The sequence below is a fragment of the Sander lucioperca genome, chromosome 22, assembly GCF_008315115.2.
Source record: "Sander lucioperca isolate FBNREF2018 chromosome 22, SLUC_FBN_1.2, whole genome shotgun sequence".
Taxonomy (NCBI): Eukaryota; Metazoa; Chordata; class Actinopteri; order Perciformes; family Percidae; genus Sander; species Sander lucioperca.
Window position 1 is genome coordinate 9,165,228 of NC_050194.1, and position 16,095 is coordinate 9,181,322.

At 42.1% G+C, this 16,095-nt stretch overlaps 1 protein-coding gene across 1 annotated transcript in view; it reads left to right on the plus strand.

Moving 5' to 3' along the window:
* The window catches only part of pkd1b (polycystic kidney disease 1b), a 47,895-nt gene that overhangs the window by 3,519 nt on the left and 28,281 nt on the right, over nt 1-16,095 (plus strand). The window contains exons 2-16 of the mRNA XM_031295378.1: nt 666-846; nt 3,920-4,128; nt 4,213-4,331; nt 4,633-4,780; nt 4,867-5,129; nt 6,297-7,064; nt 7,883-8,014; nt 8,185-8,360; nt 8,542-8,678; nt 9,768-13,426; nt 13,570-13,722; nt 13,955-14,095; nt 14,993-15,275; nt 15,451-15,553; nt 15,691-15,819. Coding sequence (XP_031151238.1) covers nt 666-846; nt 3,920-4,128; nt 4,213-4,331; nt 4,633-4,780; nt 4,867-5,129; nt 6,297-7,064; nt 7,883-8,014; nt 8,185-8,360; nt 8,542-8,678; nt 9,768-13,426; nt 13,570-13,722; nt 13,955-14,095; nt 14,993-15,275; nt 15,451-15,553; nt 15,691-15,819 — 6,601 coding nt within the window. The remainder of the gene's footprint in view (nt 1-665; nt 847-3,919; nt 4,129-4,212; nt 4,332-4,632; nt 4,781-4,866; nt 5,130-6,296; nt 7,065-7,882; nt 8,015-8,184; nt 8,361-8,541; nt 8,679-9,767; nt 13,427-13,569; nt 13,723-13,954; nt 14,096-14,992; nt 15,276-15,450; nt 15,554-15,690; nt 15,820-16,095) is intronic.

A 16,095-nucleotide genomic window follows, 5' to 3' on the forward strand; every position in this document is an offset into this window, starting at 1 on the left:
GTGTAAGCAGAATTTCACTAAAATGCTGAATTTGGTGCTTCTAAAAGTCTGAAAGAATGTACAGCACGTTGTTGTGATTGCCAATCTGAGAGTTGGAACCCCCCCAATGATCCGAAGATGATTAAGTCAATTTTGCCGATAATTCCTCTGTACCTCTGTACTGCAGCCTTCTTCCACTGTGCTTTAAATCTAAAACTTGAATTACCTCTAAAATATTGTGCTACATAGGACATTTTACATGGAAAGTAAAACTACTCACTTAAAACATGCAGGGTTGTAGTTCTCCAGCTATGGTATATTATAGTATTGTATAGTATAGTAGTAATAGGTTTTTCCCCAATATGTTCAGCTCAAATTTCCTGATTAGAGCAACAGGAGTAGGTAATAATCACATAATCTAAAAATTAAACATTAGTGGAGAAATGTTAGTGTGTGTAATCAAAGAAAATATGCAAAATGGGAAACATCTGCCCTGTAACATCTGTTGTGACTGCTTGTTAAACTCATTGTGACTCTTCACAATGAGCTAAACTTGCTCTTCTCATCATGGGACTTATGAGCTCAATCATCCCAAGTTAATTAATAATACAAATTGACACCATGAACAAAAAAAAACAACAAGTGGAGACATTTTAACTATCCATATTTCATGGCTTGCCTTTCAGAGGACATTCCTTGTCCAAAAGGTGGCCGGATCCACTTGACCAGCCGGCGATGCTATTGGCTCTCTGAAACGACATCTTCGCCGCCTGAAGCGCAGGATTCCTGCAGAGAGACTTGGGGAGGAGATCTGGCATCTGCTGACAGCCTGGAGCTGCAACACTTCATCCACCACTCCTTTCCAGTGTGAGTGCTACAGACAAATGTCTCCTTTCTTCATGTGTTTATAAATGCTTATCAATCAATTTATTATTTGTCATGCAAAATCATATAGAAATACAATTTCAGTGAAATGTAAATCTGGTGTCTTCATTTTATGTATTAAAACAAATAAAGCTGCAAGCAGTGTTGGACCGGCTCTTGCACCTCCTTCCACGTTGAGTTTACTGGCGGACACTGCTCCTTGCAACAGTGCATTTGCGCGGCCCTCAGACACTGCAAATCGTCACCAATGAAAAGGGAACTCTCTGCTGAGTTCAATGATACCTCACACAAGATTCTGTCATACAGTGCATTAGCTGTGAAAGGGGGCGTGGCTAAAACAGGGGGCAGGCCAAACCATGACCAATGAAAACGTAACCGTGCAGGGTTTCCTCCCACCTCTCAGCTCTTTTCACTCCCCTTCAGTTAACTACAAACAACACAAGTCCAGAAACACGTTGGCATATAGTAATTACATATTTACTTTAGGTGTTGATTCATATCACAGTTTCAACCTCCGATACCGTTTGGCACAGACAAACGGCTGGAAAATATGCAGTATATACATTTGATCTGTATGTTTAGGAGGAAGAGGAAGACACAGCTCAAGATTTAAGCTAAACGAAAATGTATTTACATATTTAATAAAAATAAAAAAATAAAAACACTCCTCCGCTGCGCGCAGCACCTCAATATTCTGATATTCAGAGAAAAGGGTTAAACATGTGTGGTTCATATAAATACAATCACAGACAGTTTAGAAGTGGGTCCTGTGGGTTTAACCCTAACTAGCTGCAGGTCCTGAGTGTATTTATTCCAATGGTCAAACAGCTCGTAGCCATTATGTTGCCCACTGCTGGAATCGGCCAACTGTAACCATTTTAAAACTAACATTAGGCTGTTCTCTTTTCCAGAGCTTTTAGTGTTTTTATGGTCATTTTAATTATTTTAGGTTTTACACTTTGTTATAAGTAACTTTATGAAATGTCTGTCCTTGCATTGTATCTTTTGCCTGTAAAGCACTTTGAATAACCCCTGTGTATACGAAGGTGCTCTATAAATAAACTTGCCAACAAAAGTGAATGAGAACACAGATTATGAGAGATTATTTCACCCCATAGGTCACCAAAATAAATATTGGAGCAATTCTTTACAAGCCACATATCTCCAGAACATTCTGACACTAAAATAGCATTTTTCAGACGGACACATGGAAATTTTACTTTTTTCCAGACCCGTTTGTCTCAGGAACAAACCCTCTCCAGATCTGGCAACACAGAGAAGCTAACGTTCATACTGTCGGTGCAGCATGTGATGTGCCAACTCTAGTTCACCGAAAATCTTTGATAGAGCTACAGTTGCGGTATGAACGTGTGAACATGATCACTGACCAGCTGAGTTGTCCTCCAGCATCTCCATCCTGAAACTCAATTTTGAGTTGTCCTCTAGCATCTCCTTCTTCCTGAAATAGAAAATTCAAACATTTACAGCCCAAACTGTTCGCAGCTCCAGCTGTGGAGCCTGTCTGGGTCTGACCCAGGATCAGCTCAGATAAAGTGGTATCAATCCATGGATAGTGCTGTTGGGAGTCACAAATTCCTCTAAACGAGCAAATAATATTTGTAATGTCAACATTTTACTGCATCATTAACACCGTTTGAGATCAGAGATAGACTGCTGTATCTGCTGATATCCTTTAATATTTTAATGTGGCGTTACCTTTGCAGAGGATTTATCGGCCAGCCAGCTGGAGGTGGTCTGGGTCATGACGGATGCCGTCAGCCGAAGTGGTGACACCAGTGCTAAAGCTGCATAAACAAATAAGTCAACACTTAGACATGAAATTTGTATCTTTAAGAGAAAACCGCTCAACAAATCTGCAGGTTTTAAAACTTTGCGCCACAAACTAATTTCATCTTCATTTCATGGAGATGAATAGAGTAAGTACAACGTTGACCAATAAACATCCAATACCGATGCTTTTGTTGTTTAGCTGTAATACAGTATTGTTGACAGCTTTGTCACTACACATCAGAATGGGATTGTTGGTATGGGGGAGCCATCTTGTTGTTGAACATTGCTGTTCGAAATTCCTCGATTCATGATGTCATTAATTGAGAAAGCCAGCCCAGTTTTTCATATCGTCACCTTCCTAAAATAATTGCCTAAATCATTTTTTGACAAAAAGTATTTTTTTGCCTAAATAATCTCCTCATGGTGCTGGCCACCTCTGGTAAAATTCCCTACATCCTCAGTTGAACAGGTCTTGTGATACAGCTTTAGTATAATTGCCTATGTCAAGCGTGTGACTTAGGCTGTTTAGTTTTTTGTGTTTTCTGAAAAAACTGAAAAAATTACTTTTGACAAAAAATATTTTTTTCCTAAATCATCTACTCATGGTGCTGGCCACCTCTGGTAAAATTGCCTACATCCTCAGTTGAACAGGTCTTGTGATTCCACACCTTTAGTATAATGGCCTAAGTCAAGCGTGTGACTTAGGCCATTTAGTTTTTTGTGTTTTCAGAAAAACCTGAAACAATGACTTAGGTCATTATTTTAGGAAGGTGACGATATGTGCTCCCCATGGGTAGCCTAGAAATCTAGACCACCCTAGCGGCAGCAAATGTAATTTGCAGCCAGGGTCAGTCTAGCAACTCTCCGTTGGCTTGCGAGCTGGAAAAAACAAACTCTAGTCAGGCCTATCACATCGTGTATACAGTTGGTGGGCGGGCTTAACATAAGGACGGCAGAGTTGCAACGGTTCAGCGTAAATTCCCTGCTACTTGAAAACTTACTACTTGAAGGCTTAGCAAAACTTGTCAGGCTACCCCAAGGGTGCTGGCTAAGGAAGCACAGCCCGCCCAGTGGCTTGTTTGAAATTGATTGGTTGACCAGGCACTGCAGCAATGGGCAGTAGGAGAAACATAATATGTTTTTTGAATATCAAAGCATGTGAACCTATTGTAGTAGACCCCAAAAATACAAATATGACTCTCAAAAGGAGCGTAATAGGGGCTCTTTAATATAGCTTTTCCCTGTTGTTTTCGTGTTTGTTTAGGAAAAGCACTGTGTGGGTATGGCTGAAGGGATCAGCAGGAGAGGGGTCTGTCCAGGTTGGGGTTGCGGAGCCAGTAAGTCCTGCATGGTGGACTGGAGCCAGTGAGAGCCAGAGGGGGTGTTCTCAGATGGCCTTGGGGACAGAGGGACAGTGGAGGAAGGCACAATGTGCTGGACGATACCTCTTCCTCTGTGAAACAGATGTAACTGGTAAGACTTTTATTTCACCGAAGTTTGGTTTTATCCTCGTGTATGGCTATTATTAGAAATTTTGGTTGTTCCCTCTTCATGCAGAGTCTTTACCGTCTGTGGACAGTTACCTGACTGGATTGGTTCTCATGACCGGAATCTATGCTCAGACCCAGATACACCCGTTTCCAAATGTCCCAGACATCGGAGCACTCACGGTGGAGGTCAGTATAGTGTCAATAGAAGAAGAAAAAAACACTGGTTAGCAAACCTAAAGGGGTCACAAGATAAAAAATAAAAAGATTGGGAATCGGGGTGCCTGGATGGATAACCTGGTTGAGCGTGTGCCCCATGTGCAGGGGCCCAGTCCTTGCAGCAGCGACCGCAGGTTTGATTCCGATCCACGGCCCTTTGCTGCATGTCATCCCCCCTCCCCCCCCCCCTCTCTCTCCCCCTTTCATGTCTTCATGCATTTTATTAATTTGCACTGTCCCCTTCTTAAATAAACTCCTTTGACACCCACAGATGCAGCTGTTCCCAGGGATGTGGTTCAGTCATGCAGGTCAGTTGGCATCAGTGGAGCTGGTGGTCCAGCCCAGCCCAACGTCCTCTCTGGCCCGGGTACAGATCCTCCGACCCTACTGCAATCCCAACCACCACCTGGTACCACCAGGTACAGTACTACAGTAGTATGGAGCTTTTCTGAGAGCTCCTGTTTTCTCGATACTGGACGTTGATAATCTCCTCTTTGCCCCTCAGGCTGCAGCTCTCTCCTTAATCCGTTCAGCTGCTGCTCAGCAGTGCCGCTGTGTAACACCACAGGGGGCTGCAGCTTGGGCCAGCACTGGTGCCACCTGTTGGAGGCCTGTGTGCCCACCGCCAGTCCCTGCAGCCCCTATTCTGCAGCAGGGGCCCGTGGCTTTGCATTACCGCCCAGATACTCTGCGATACCCCCCTTCTACCACATGGTGGCAGACCTGCCTCTGAGAATAAACCCCAGCTCTGAACTAAAAACTATAAGCGTGAGTTGACATTTTGTTGCACGTTATTGCCTTACGATGTTTGAATACAAAGTATACTTCGTCACTGTCAGACCAAAACCTTGTATGTCCAACACTGTTGCTCTTCAGGAAATGGAAAAAAAAGGCTAATTTGAAAACATTTAATTGAGGCTTCAACAAAGTCAGATGAAATGGCTTTGTGACTGTTTAAATATACAGTATTTAAAAGCCACAGACAGATGTAAAGGGTGACAAATAGCATTGATTGGTGATTAACTTTAGTGCACCTGACTCCTGGAACAAATTACAGCACTTCCTTAAAATCAACTCACATGTGCCTTTTGGACATTTTAGAAATCTGGTTTTAAACCTCCAAACTTGTAATTGCTTTACATAATTGTAATATATATATATATATACTACCGGTCAAAAGTTTGGGGTCACTTAGACATTTCCATTCCACTCCATTACAGACAGAATACCAGCTGAGATCAGTTGCATTGTTTTTTTAATAAGGGCAGCAGTTTTCAGATTACATTATGTGCTTACATAATTGCAATTGTTGTAGAAAGAAGTGGCTGATCTTTAATGCAATATCTACATTGCCCATTATCAGCAACCATTCATCCAATGTTCCAAAGGCACATTCTGTTTACTAATCTGATATCATTTTTAAAGGCTAACTGAGAAAACATTGGAGAACCCTTGTGCAATTATGTAAGCACATAATGTAATCTGAAAACTGCTGCCCTGGTTAAAAAAAAGCAATGCAACTGATCTCAGCTGGTATTCTGTCTGTAATGGAGTGGAATGGAAATTTCTAAGTGACCCCAAACTTTTGACCGGTAGTGTATATATACATATATACAGTATATATATATAAATAATTGTACTCTCTTTTAGATCCTAATTATCCTAATGTATTTATCAAATAATGTTTCCAAACCATAAAGTTTTAGTAGCTTTCTATTGTTCCTATAATGGTGTCGCTTCTTTTCTGTGTGGTCTTGTTTTTTTGTCTTTGTAATTGACTCAATGTCATTGTAGATAAGAGGCCGCCCCTCAATGATCTCTTGAGTATAAATAGAGGAAAAGAAAGAAACAAAATTAAAATGACGAAATTTGGAGATACGACTGTTTTCATAGAGTCCTTTCATATTTTCCTGTTTTTTTTGTTTTTTTTAACAGCTGCTTCTTCCAGATCGAGCGATCATTGTCTACCCTGATGATATTGTGGCTATACAGCACACTCGTGACTCTGGTACATTCCTACATTGCCTGAGCAGTGAAGCATCTCTAAACTCCCCCTGGCGACAGAGTTACATGTCCCTTAGGAGGACGGAGTGGGGAGGCTGGTGGGAGGGAGGTCTCACTTCCCTGCCACACAGAGGCCAATGGGTGGACGGGGTGGTGTGTGATCTGAGGATGCTGTATGTGGACAAGAGTCTACACAGAGGTACCGAGCACGATGATAACTTTGGCTTCACCCACAGAGAGACAACCGCAGCTCCAGATATTTGGGTCCTGACAGCTGGTCCTACTCCGAGTCTGCGATTTAAATTTGGGCTTAATGTCGTCCACCCTGTGCCAGATGAAGAGAACCAGATTCACGTCCAAATCAACGTCCCAACACTTATCGTTGTCAAGGTCCTGTCTGGAGAGAAAGCCAGGAGCTCATGGTCAGCCCCAGTTCTGCAGACCGGGGTCCCCTTCCTTCCATCTTGCCCTAAAGAGGTGGCTCTGTCTTGGCCTGACTGTAGGAGACAGTCCTCTGATGCCTGGTTCTCTTCTGTGACCCTGGTGTTGCCCTCAGCAGGGGTTCAAACGCTGAACATCAGTGTGATGGATGCAGTTAGCTCTCAGAGTGTGAGTGTGAGGGTTTGTGGCTATGAGGCAGTGACAGGGCTTACTGTACAGCCACTTGGATGCCAGAGGATGCTAGTAGACACTCCACAGGTGAGAATGCAAAAATGAATTTAAACATTCTGCTTATTTGAGCAATATTTTTAGTAACCATGTTGGCAACGCGGCAAAGCCAGCTGGTCGGTCCACCACTTTGGTCCCGACTGAAATATCTCAATTGCCATTCGGATTTTGTACAGACATTCATGGTCCACAGAGGATGAATCCTAATGATTTTGGAAATCATCAGACATTTCACCTATTGACTAACCTGACGATGGTTTGTTACACAGAACCATCTGAGAAGCCGTCATTGGAAATATTTTGAAGTGTAGGCACTTTCAAAAAATACCTGGCAGGCGATTGGATGAACCATCTGTCTATCACGTCTACTATTGTTTTTTTGTTTTTTTTACCAACAGTCGCCGTCATACACACACACAAACCACACACTTATGAGCTGCTTGCATTGTGAGGACGGGCTGATGATTTCGGTGTTTTTCTGACTTTTTCTCGAGTAGCACCAAGAGGTTGAAATCTGTGGTTTTCAGTGAAATGCCTTGATAACTATTAGATGGATTTTTGTGAAATTTAGTACAGACATTCATGTCTCTCACAGGATAATTTGTAATAACTTTAGGGATCCTCTTACTTTTTTAATTTCACATTGCCATTGTGAGCGTTTTAGCATTTAAACGTTAGTGATAGTGCTTAAAGCCTCAGAGCTGCTACCGTGGCTGTAGACTCTTTCACATTCTTTCAGACGAATGTGGACATGTAAGACACAAAGTTTGCACAAAGGCAACTTAGTTTGATAACATATTCTCTGACATTTGTTTCTTTTTGATACATTTTTTTTTTTTACGTTGTAGTCATTTCAAGCTAAAATGGAGAGTGGTTCCGCAGTAAAATTCACATGGGTGATTGACGACCTGGAGAAGTTTGCCTATGAAGGAGAATCATACAGTGTAGTGTTCAAGAAACCTGCAGAGTATAAGCTCATGGTAAGATAATTTAGTCATCTCTCTGATGTTAAATTTGTTCAGTTACTTATTTTTAATAATGTTTCTTTAAAAAATATAAAATTAAATTTCACAATAAATCAATAAATTACACTTAATTACATTCTGAGCCTCTTTTATTTAAGGAAAGTAACCTGTTATCTTTCTGCTAGTTGACAGCTTCCAATCATGTGAGCTCCCAGAGCCAACAAATCCTCCTGACTGCTGATGAAATGACGCCACTGGGTGAGCCAGAATTCCTGTTAGTCAGGGAGGTCGTAGCTGTGGATGCTACACACCTCTACACCCTCAGAGTCAAAGTGGACATCTCCCTGCCAGTCACATTCAGGTAAGGCATTGCATTTTTCATAAATAACCTCCAGAAGTCATCAGAGAAAAACATTTCAGATATGGCATATTGTATACCCTTGCATTTAAAATATAGACCACTATACTACCCCTTGAAATGTACTTGTAAAGTCATGTTTTGTCTGGTTATTCTAAATGTCCATGTGCTATATTTCATATAGATGGGATTTTGGGGATGGCAGTAGCAAGGTGATCCACACCCAGTCTGCTCCTTGTCAGAACATAGAAGGGCTTATGGAGAGAGGAGGGAAGCAAGTGTATGTCCAGGACTCAGTGAACTATACCTTTTCTATTCCAGGTAAACACACTCACAAAAACAATTAAAGCTGCACTTATCATTATTTTGGATGAAATGAGTGTAATTTCAGATGGAAACCCCCATAGTATGCCACCTGCCCAGCACTAACAACCACAGACACAATAACTTAGCATCTAACTAGTGAACATAGTGGAGCATTTAGCAACCAGATATTTCCCCTAAGGAGTTGGTGCAGACCAAACCAGAGCTAAAAGGAGAGTGAATATATGACATCCTTGGGTGGCCAGAAACAAAGTGATGCTAATGTTGCTCCGTGTCTGCTGGATGTGCAATGTGTTAACTAGTGTACCATATCAGGTTTATAAGGTGATTATATGCCAGTGTTGTGTTTACAGCTAAGATATCTTGCCCCCAAGGGGCCAAAAGTTCAATCAATGCAGGTTCATTACTGCTTTAAAGATACCTACAATTGCGCAGGCATCAAATTAAAGCGGGTGTACTAGACATTCAGAACATTAATATAGAAGCAAACCCAATTGTGATGTAAAAGTGTAGTGGAGTAATGGCGTCCTGAGCAGAGAATGAAGTCACACTCTCTCTGTGTGTGCTGTAATTCAAGCTTCTCTGTTCTTTGTTTTGAAAGCCGGTCCGGCCACGCATGCATGTTAGTTCATGTGGCCGTAAAAAGAAGCTAAAAAAGCTATCTCGCGTATTGGGGAACGGTCTGTGAGAGCACAATGAATGGAGTCATTGAAGTCCATTGGATTGGATGCAGTTTGATTGGAAGCAAACCCAGCACACTGTTTTTTTCCCAGCATTTTGAGTACAAGCCCTTTAACGATACAGCCAAGTACACAGGCGTCATTGAACCTTTAGCAAGTATTTTAGGTTGGTTGATAAAACTGTCTTTTTGCTGGTATTTTGACTAAATCCCATGCAACATGTGACATTTGTTAAGTCCCTAAAATTGATTTTAGACTTTTTAAAACCCCATTTTATGTAGAATTTGAAAATTGCTGATTTCGGTGACATTTGGTGACAAGAATAAAACTGGTAGAAACTGTGCTTGGTACTTTCTTTTTAGTCTATCAATGTAAAATCTTCTTTCCTGCATGTTTGTTTTTACAGCTGACTACAAACTTCATGCCCAAGTCTCCAACCAATATGACAAAACTGATGCGTCAATGAAGATTAGCGTTCGCCCTCGATTAAAACACCTCCTCATTTCCTCTACCCCTCCTGTGCCACTCATCAAACAGACTCTCGTTCTGGAAGCTTCGGCAAAGCCCTCCACCCATGCTGTTGTCTACACATGGGACTTTGGCGATGGCTCTGAAGTTATCCAAGGCATCGACTGTAAAGTCAACCATACGTTTGCATCTGCAAGAGTGTATAACCTCACAGTGTGTGCCAACAACACTCTTACAGTCCTGACCACTTGGCTCATGATGGAAGTTTTGGAGAAAATCTCTGGATTGACAGTTAGTTACAATGGACCCATTGAACTAAGCTCAGCTACATATTTCAGAGCTACAGTGGCCACTGGTACAAATCTGCTGTGGAATTTTGACTTTGGTGATGGATCCCTGCAGGGAAACGTTACAGATGGTTCCATCTCCCACATTTATAAGTCGCCAGGGCACTATACAGTAGATGTAACTGTCTTGAATTCTGTCAGCCAAGCTCATCAGTCTCTCTCTGTAGAGGTCTATAGGTTGGCTGTTAGTGGAGTTCTCCCTACAGAATGCGTCATGAGTGGAAGAGACATACAGTTTACTGCTCTGGTGAAAGGGAACATATCGATTCTGACTTTCCATTGGCTGTTTGGAGATGGATCACCTCTGGCTGTAGTGAGGGGACAGTCGACAGCCATGCACACATTTCAAAGTCAAGGGATCTTTCATATTAGTCTGACTCTGTTTAGTTCTGTTACATCTGTATCATTTAATATGAGTATCTGTGTCGAAGCGCCAATAACCAACATGACAGTGCAGTTATCAAAAGAAGTAGTGGCAATAGGAGAAGAGGTATGCGTCAGGGTGTTAGTTTCCCCCGGACAAATCAGAGGTTATCAATTGAAGTGGTTAAGCAGCCCCTCTAGTCTCATTGCCGTGACAGAAAACACTCAAAAGTGTTTTGTCTTTAAAGATGAAGGTGTCGAAGAGGTATCAGTTACAGCACTTAACAAAGTCAGCAACAAAACCGCGAGAGCTAGTATCACCATTCAAAACCCTGTGAGTAAGCTGTCTGTGGAGCATGATAGTCAAAGCGGCACACTGACCGTCAATACATTAGCATCATTTTGGGTTGCCAGTTGCACTGGTAGCAATGTGTCAGTGCTGTGGGACTTTGGAGATGGATCCCCAGTGGAGCAGAAGCGAAATGTGTCACACGTCTTTACCTCGACGGGTCAGTTCACAGTCACCGCCACAGCATTTAATGCTGTTAGCCGTGATTCTGTGTCCCTTAAAGTCAATGTTTTACTTCCTATTTCAGACCTTTCACTTCACACCAACCAGCCTTATGCTGTAGTAGGAGAAGAAACTCTTATCTCAGCAATTAGCAGTGCTATCGGTAGCACCAACTACTACTGGACTGTAGATGGTTTAAACTCAACCAAACAGGGGACTTACCAGTTTAGATTCGCTTTCCTGAAACCAGGAGTGTATCAAGTGAGGGTTATTGCACAGAACTTGGTAAGTAGAAAGGAAGCAGCTATTTTGATTGAGGCCTTAGAAAGTATAGAGGGTCTTCAGATTGAATGTCAGAGCCTGACAAATATGAAATACATACCAACCCAAGAGGAACTGCTGTTTATTGCTTCAATCACCAAGGGCTCCAATGTCAGTTATCACTGGCTTGCTTTACATAATGGAATAAACCGACAAATTACTGGTGATGGAGAGCTTTTTCATATGTTAGTTGAAACTCCTGGTGGGGTTTCAGTTGAGCTAAGAGCTTCCAACAAGTTAGATGAAGCCACCAGCATTGTTTCTTTAGTGTCAGTACAGCGTGTAGCAGGTGCACACATTACAACACAATCAAACACTGTGGCATTAGGGAAATTAGTGAATATCTCTGTATCTGTGGTTACCGGGTCAGACCTACAGTACCTGTGGTACGTGAAATCTGATCTTACACCCTTGCAGACACACACACCCTTTCTTCTCCACACTTTTACAAGTGTTGGTCATTGTCTTGTTAGAGTTTCAGCTCAGAATGTCCTTAGCCACAGCAATATCACCAAAGAGTTTAATGTTCAGGAGGAGGTCCAAGAGATGGACTTTGAAATTGAAGGAAAGACGCATCCCTTTTATATCACCACACGTGCGGCAGTTCAACTCCATGGGCTTATTCGGAAAGGAAGTGATCTGCATTGGAACTGGGAAGTTAGAGGTGCTATGCTTTTTAATTCTACAAATCAGACCTTTATCTACACTTTTCCATTGGCAGGTATCTATCAGGTGTCTTTAAATGTCTCCAATGGGATAAATTGGCAGATGGTTTCACACAGTGTCACTGTTGAGGATGCAATCGAAGGTCTAATGCTGAACATTTGCAAGTCTTCCTTTTGCACCGAGGAACCAGTTACATTTATTCCAACAATTTCCCAAGGAAGCAATGTAAGCTTTGCCATAACATTTAGAAACAAAGACTGGATTCATAGTCAGGGCATTCTTAAAGGACGGTTCACCACATCAAGCCTTCCAGCAGGGACACATCTAGTTACAGTGAAAGGTTGGAACCTGGTCAGTAGTGCTCAGGTGTCTTCCAGCATTCTGGTTACTGAGCATATTCAAGGTTTGCGCCTTGTGAACTGTTGTTCTGATGCTCTAGAGGCTCAGAAAAGAATCCAGTTCAAGGCAGAAGTTAAAAGTGGACTTCCAGTCAACTACACCTGGATATTTCACTTGGTAGGGTCTGAGCCCACCTGGCTCAAAGGACAAGAAGTGATTTTTACTCCACCAGAAAATGGTTTATTGACGTTTAGCGTGCTCGCCACCAATGGAATCTGCTCCAAGATGGTAAATGATACTGCCACAGTTCAATGGCCTGTGAAAAAGGTCAAGCTTGTCTGTCATTCAGAAAGAATATTTGTTGGACATGCTGTCAGGCTTTCTGCAAAAGTTAATGAAGGGAGCAATCCCAAATACCTCTGGGACTTTGGAGACTCCACTGAAGCATTGGTGACAGAATTAAGCACAGTCAATCATACTTATTATATTCCTGGGAAATACAGTGTTATGGTCAAAGTTCTCAACAGTGTAAGCTATGTGTCCACACTGCTCGACATGGAGGTGGAGGAGCCTCAGTGTTCCAGCCCTCAAGCTTCTCTTGTCCAGAGCCAGTCTACTATCTTCAGGTCTAGACCGAGTTTCTTTGAAGCAAGCACGGATATTACCTGCTCTGCTTACAAAGCCACATACCTATGGGAGATACTCAAAGACTCTGATTGTACCAACTTAGAATTCTCTGGTAACAAAGTAATTCTTAGAAGTCAGGTAGATGCAACTTTGCCTTTTCTCTTACTCCCGAAGCACACTCTCGATTTGGGACAGTATTGCCTGGTATTCAGTGTTTCCCTCCAGGGAACTCCTCTACTTGCCCAACAAAAAACAAGCGTTACAGTGGTCCACTCAATGCTGGTAGCTGTCATCAAAGGAGGATCCCACAGACTGTGGCCCAGCCTCAGTGACCTCGTCTTGGATGGATCTGAGTCTGAAGACCCTGATGTAGATCCAGGAGTGGAAGATACACTGCAGTACCATTGGACCTTCATGACATTGGTAAAGGCCTCTTGATGTTAAAGCAACCTTAGTGTAATGGAAATTATATTAATTGCTATTATTATGAGTTGGATAAAGAAGTATAAGATAAGTTAAATTGATAGATGTATTTGATACTAACACTTGGGTGTTTGTATTTTCAGAACTCAACGGAATCTCATTTTGCAAAGCAGGCCATTGGGAGTAACAGCAGTATAATGACTGTACTGAGCACCCAGCTGCACCCAGACACAGTCTACGTTTTCACCCTCACTGTACACAAGGCAGGGAGGAGACCTGCCTCTGTCAACCAGACAGTGAGTATAACCCAAATCACCCTACATTCTCACACAAAAGCATGCTTTATCACTTTAAAATATATTTTACTGTTTTTTTTCTTGCATCTGCTGCAGTTGAGAAAAGCTATGTTGAATATATCTCGCAAAGTTTTGGAGACATGGGCAATCATGGCGGAACTTACCATAGGCACACCAACTAATTTATTCAAATAAGACACTTATCACACACACCTCTGTCTCTTATCTGTAGGTGACTGTGTGTGAAGCTCCTGTGCTTCCTGTGATTGTGGAGTGTGTGTCCTGCTCTGTGCTGTCCTCCGCACACCATGTTAGTTACACCGCCCCCATCATCCTCTCAGGACAATGTGGACAGTGTGACGACCAGGCTCAGGTAATGATTCCAATACTAACATCAAGCTTACATGTAAAGTAATTTTTTCAGTAAATTACATTTTGTGAAATATTGTGTACAATAGTAGTCAACATAAGGCAAAAGCTTTTTTTTAAAAGCATGACACATTACAATGCAATTGTAGTGCAGGTGGAAAGAAAAGAACAACACACCGTTCTCCCCCTGCTGCAGTCTCGGCTGTTCATTACCTTTTAATTCAACAAAGCGTCCAAACAAAAAGACAATATGGGTCGTATGTTCCTACCCTAGGAGTGTTTCCAACCTCATATCTAAGCCAGAGAACCTCAGTCGTGGTTTTGAACGTCAATGTTGCATTCAAGGTTTGGTTATGTTTAGGCACAAAAACTACTTAGTTAAGTTTTGAAAAATATTTTGGTTTGGGTTAAAATCAGACATTGAGACTTCCCTTCCGGTTACGCATGTGACACTGAACGTGACGTTTGTAAAGTTAAAAAAAGAAAAACCCCGGTCTCCTGGCTGAAAGTCCTGTGTTTGTTTGACCCATCCACCACCCCAACCTGCCGTGGGCGCTCTTCACTTTGTCACCTTGCTTCCTGCTTTGCTCCCGTTATAATTACTATGACCACTAGTGGGTGCTGTCACTATCAACGTAAATATAGGTTGTAATTGTGCCCTCGAACAAATTACCTATGGAAGCCTTTTTCCTGGGGAGGACAGTCTCTTTTTAATTTTAGTGTTTATCTGCTTAGAGAATAAATTTGTGATTGGACAGTTTTATCTATATTTAATCTTAGCAATGCTTAATTGGTTAGATAAATGAACAGTACAATGTTTTTTTTAATTTGCAGCCAAGAAACACTGACAATAAGTCGCAGATGCAGTATTATTATGATTCATGTACATGTCTTCTCACAGTACAAATGGAGCGCTGAGGACCAGACTGGCATTACCCTGAGCCTTAACGCGGTCTCCACCTCTACAGGAAGACATTCTTCTAACTTGGTGGTGCGTTCAGGTGTCTTGCAGCCAGGGCAGAGTTATACCTTCACTCTCAATGTATCCCAGCCTGGCAGAGGGCAGTGGGGCAGCGCCAGCCTGACGATACTACCTAACAATCCGCCGCACGGAGGCCTGTGTGATCTCAGTCCGGAGTCAGATATACATCTGCTGGAGACAGTGGTCACCTACAACTGCTCAGGTAACACTGTGGTCTTAGTAGGCGTGTTACTGAATCCAATATCTTTGTCACTTTCAATGGAGAAAAAGCAGCAGTCATCCTGCAAGCTTGTTTTTTTTTTTTTAACAAGTCAAAAGAGTAAATGCTTCTTCAACAATCTGATTCTGTTCCGTTAACATCTGTCCTCTTTTTGCAGGGTGGCAAGATGATGAAAGCAGGACCACTCAGCTGATCTATACTTTCCAGGTAGCACCATGCCAGCCCATTGGCACAGTGTGCCCTCTGCTCACTCTGTACAGGTGGATACAGGCCTCAACCTATAGCAATTAGTAGACAAGGAAGGGTGAATATTATAAACTGCGTTAAAAAGTAAGATTTGGATTTACTTACTGTCAAACTTAAGCTGTTTATCTTTTGTCTTCATTTCTCTCCCTAGGGGTACCCGTTCAACATTTGGCAGCCTGGTTCCAATAGGAAGTCCTGGCCAAGAAAAAAACATGTCAGTAATCACAGTCACATTGCTGGTAGAAGACCATCTGGGGGCAAAGGCCATCGCTCTGAACAGGTAAGCTACCAGGATTTGATGCAGCCGGAGCAAAATAAACATCAGAATTATGTTTGTTAGTCTTGTTCTAGGTGTTATGTGCAACATAACAACTGTCAAAGCACTTTATTTTTCAGTCAAATGTTGGACAAATCATTTAGGTTATTCCACGTTAGTGCGTTTAAAAATGTACGATACCTTTTTCAGTACCAATACCAGTACCCTTAAAGTGATGATACCGATACTGATATCACGTACTTCCTTTGATACCTTTTTTAATACTTCATTTGATACCCA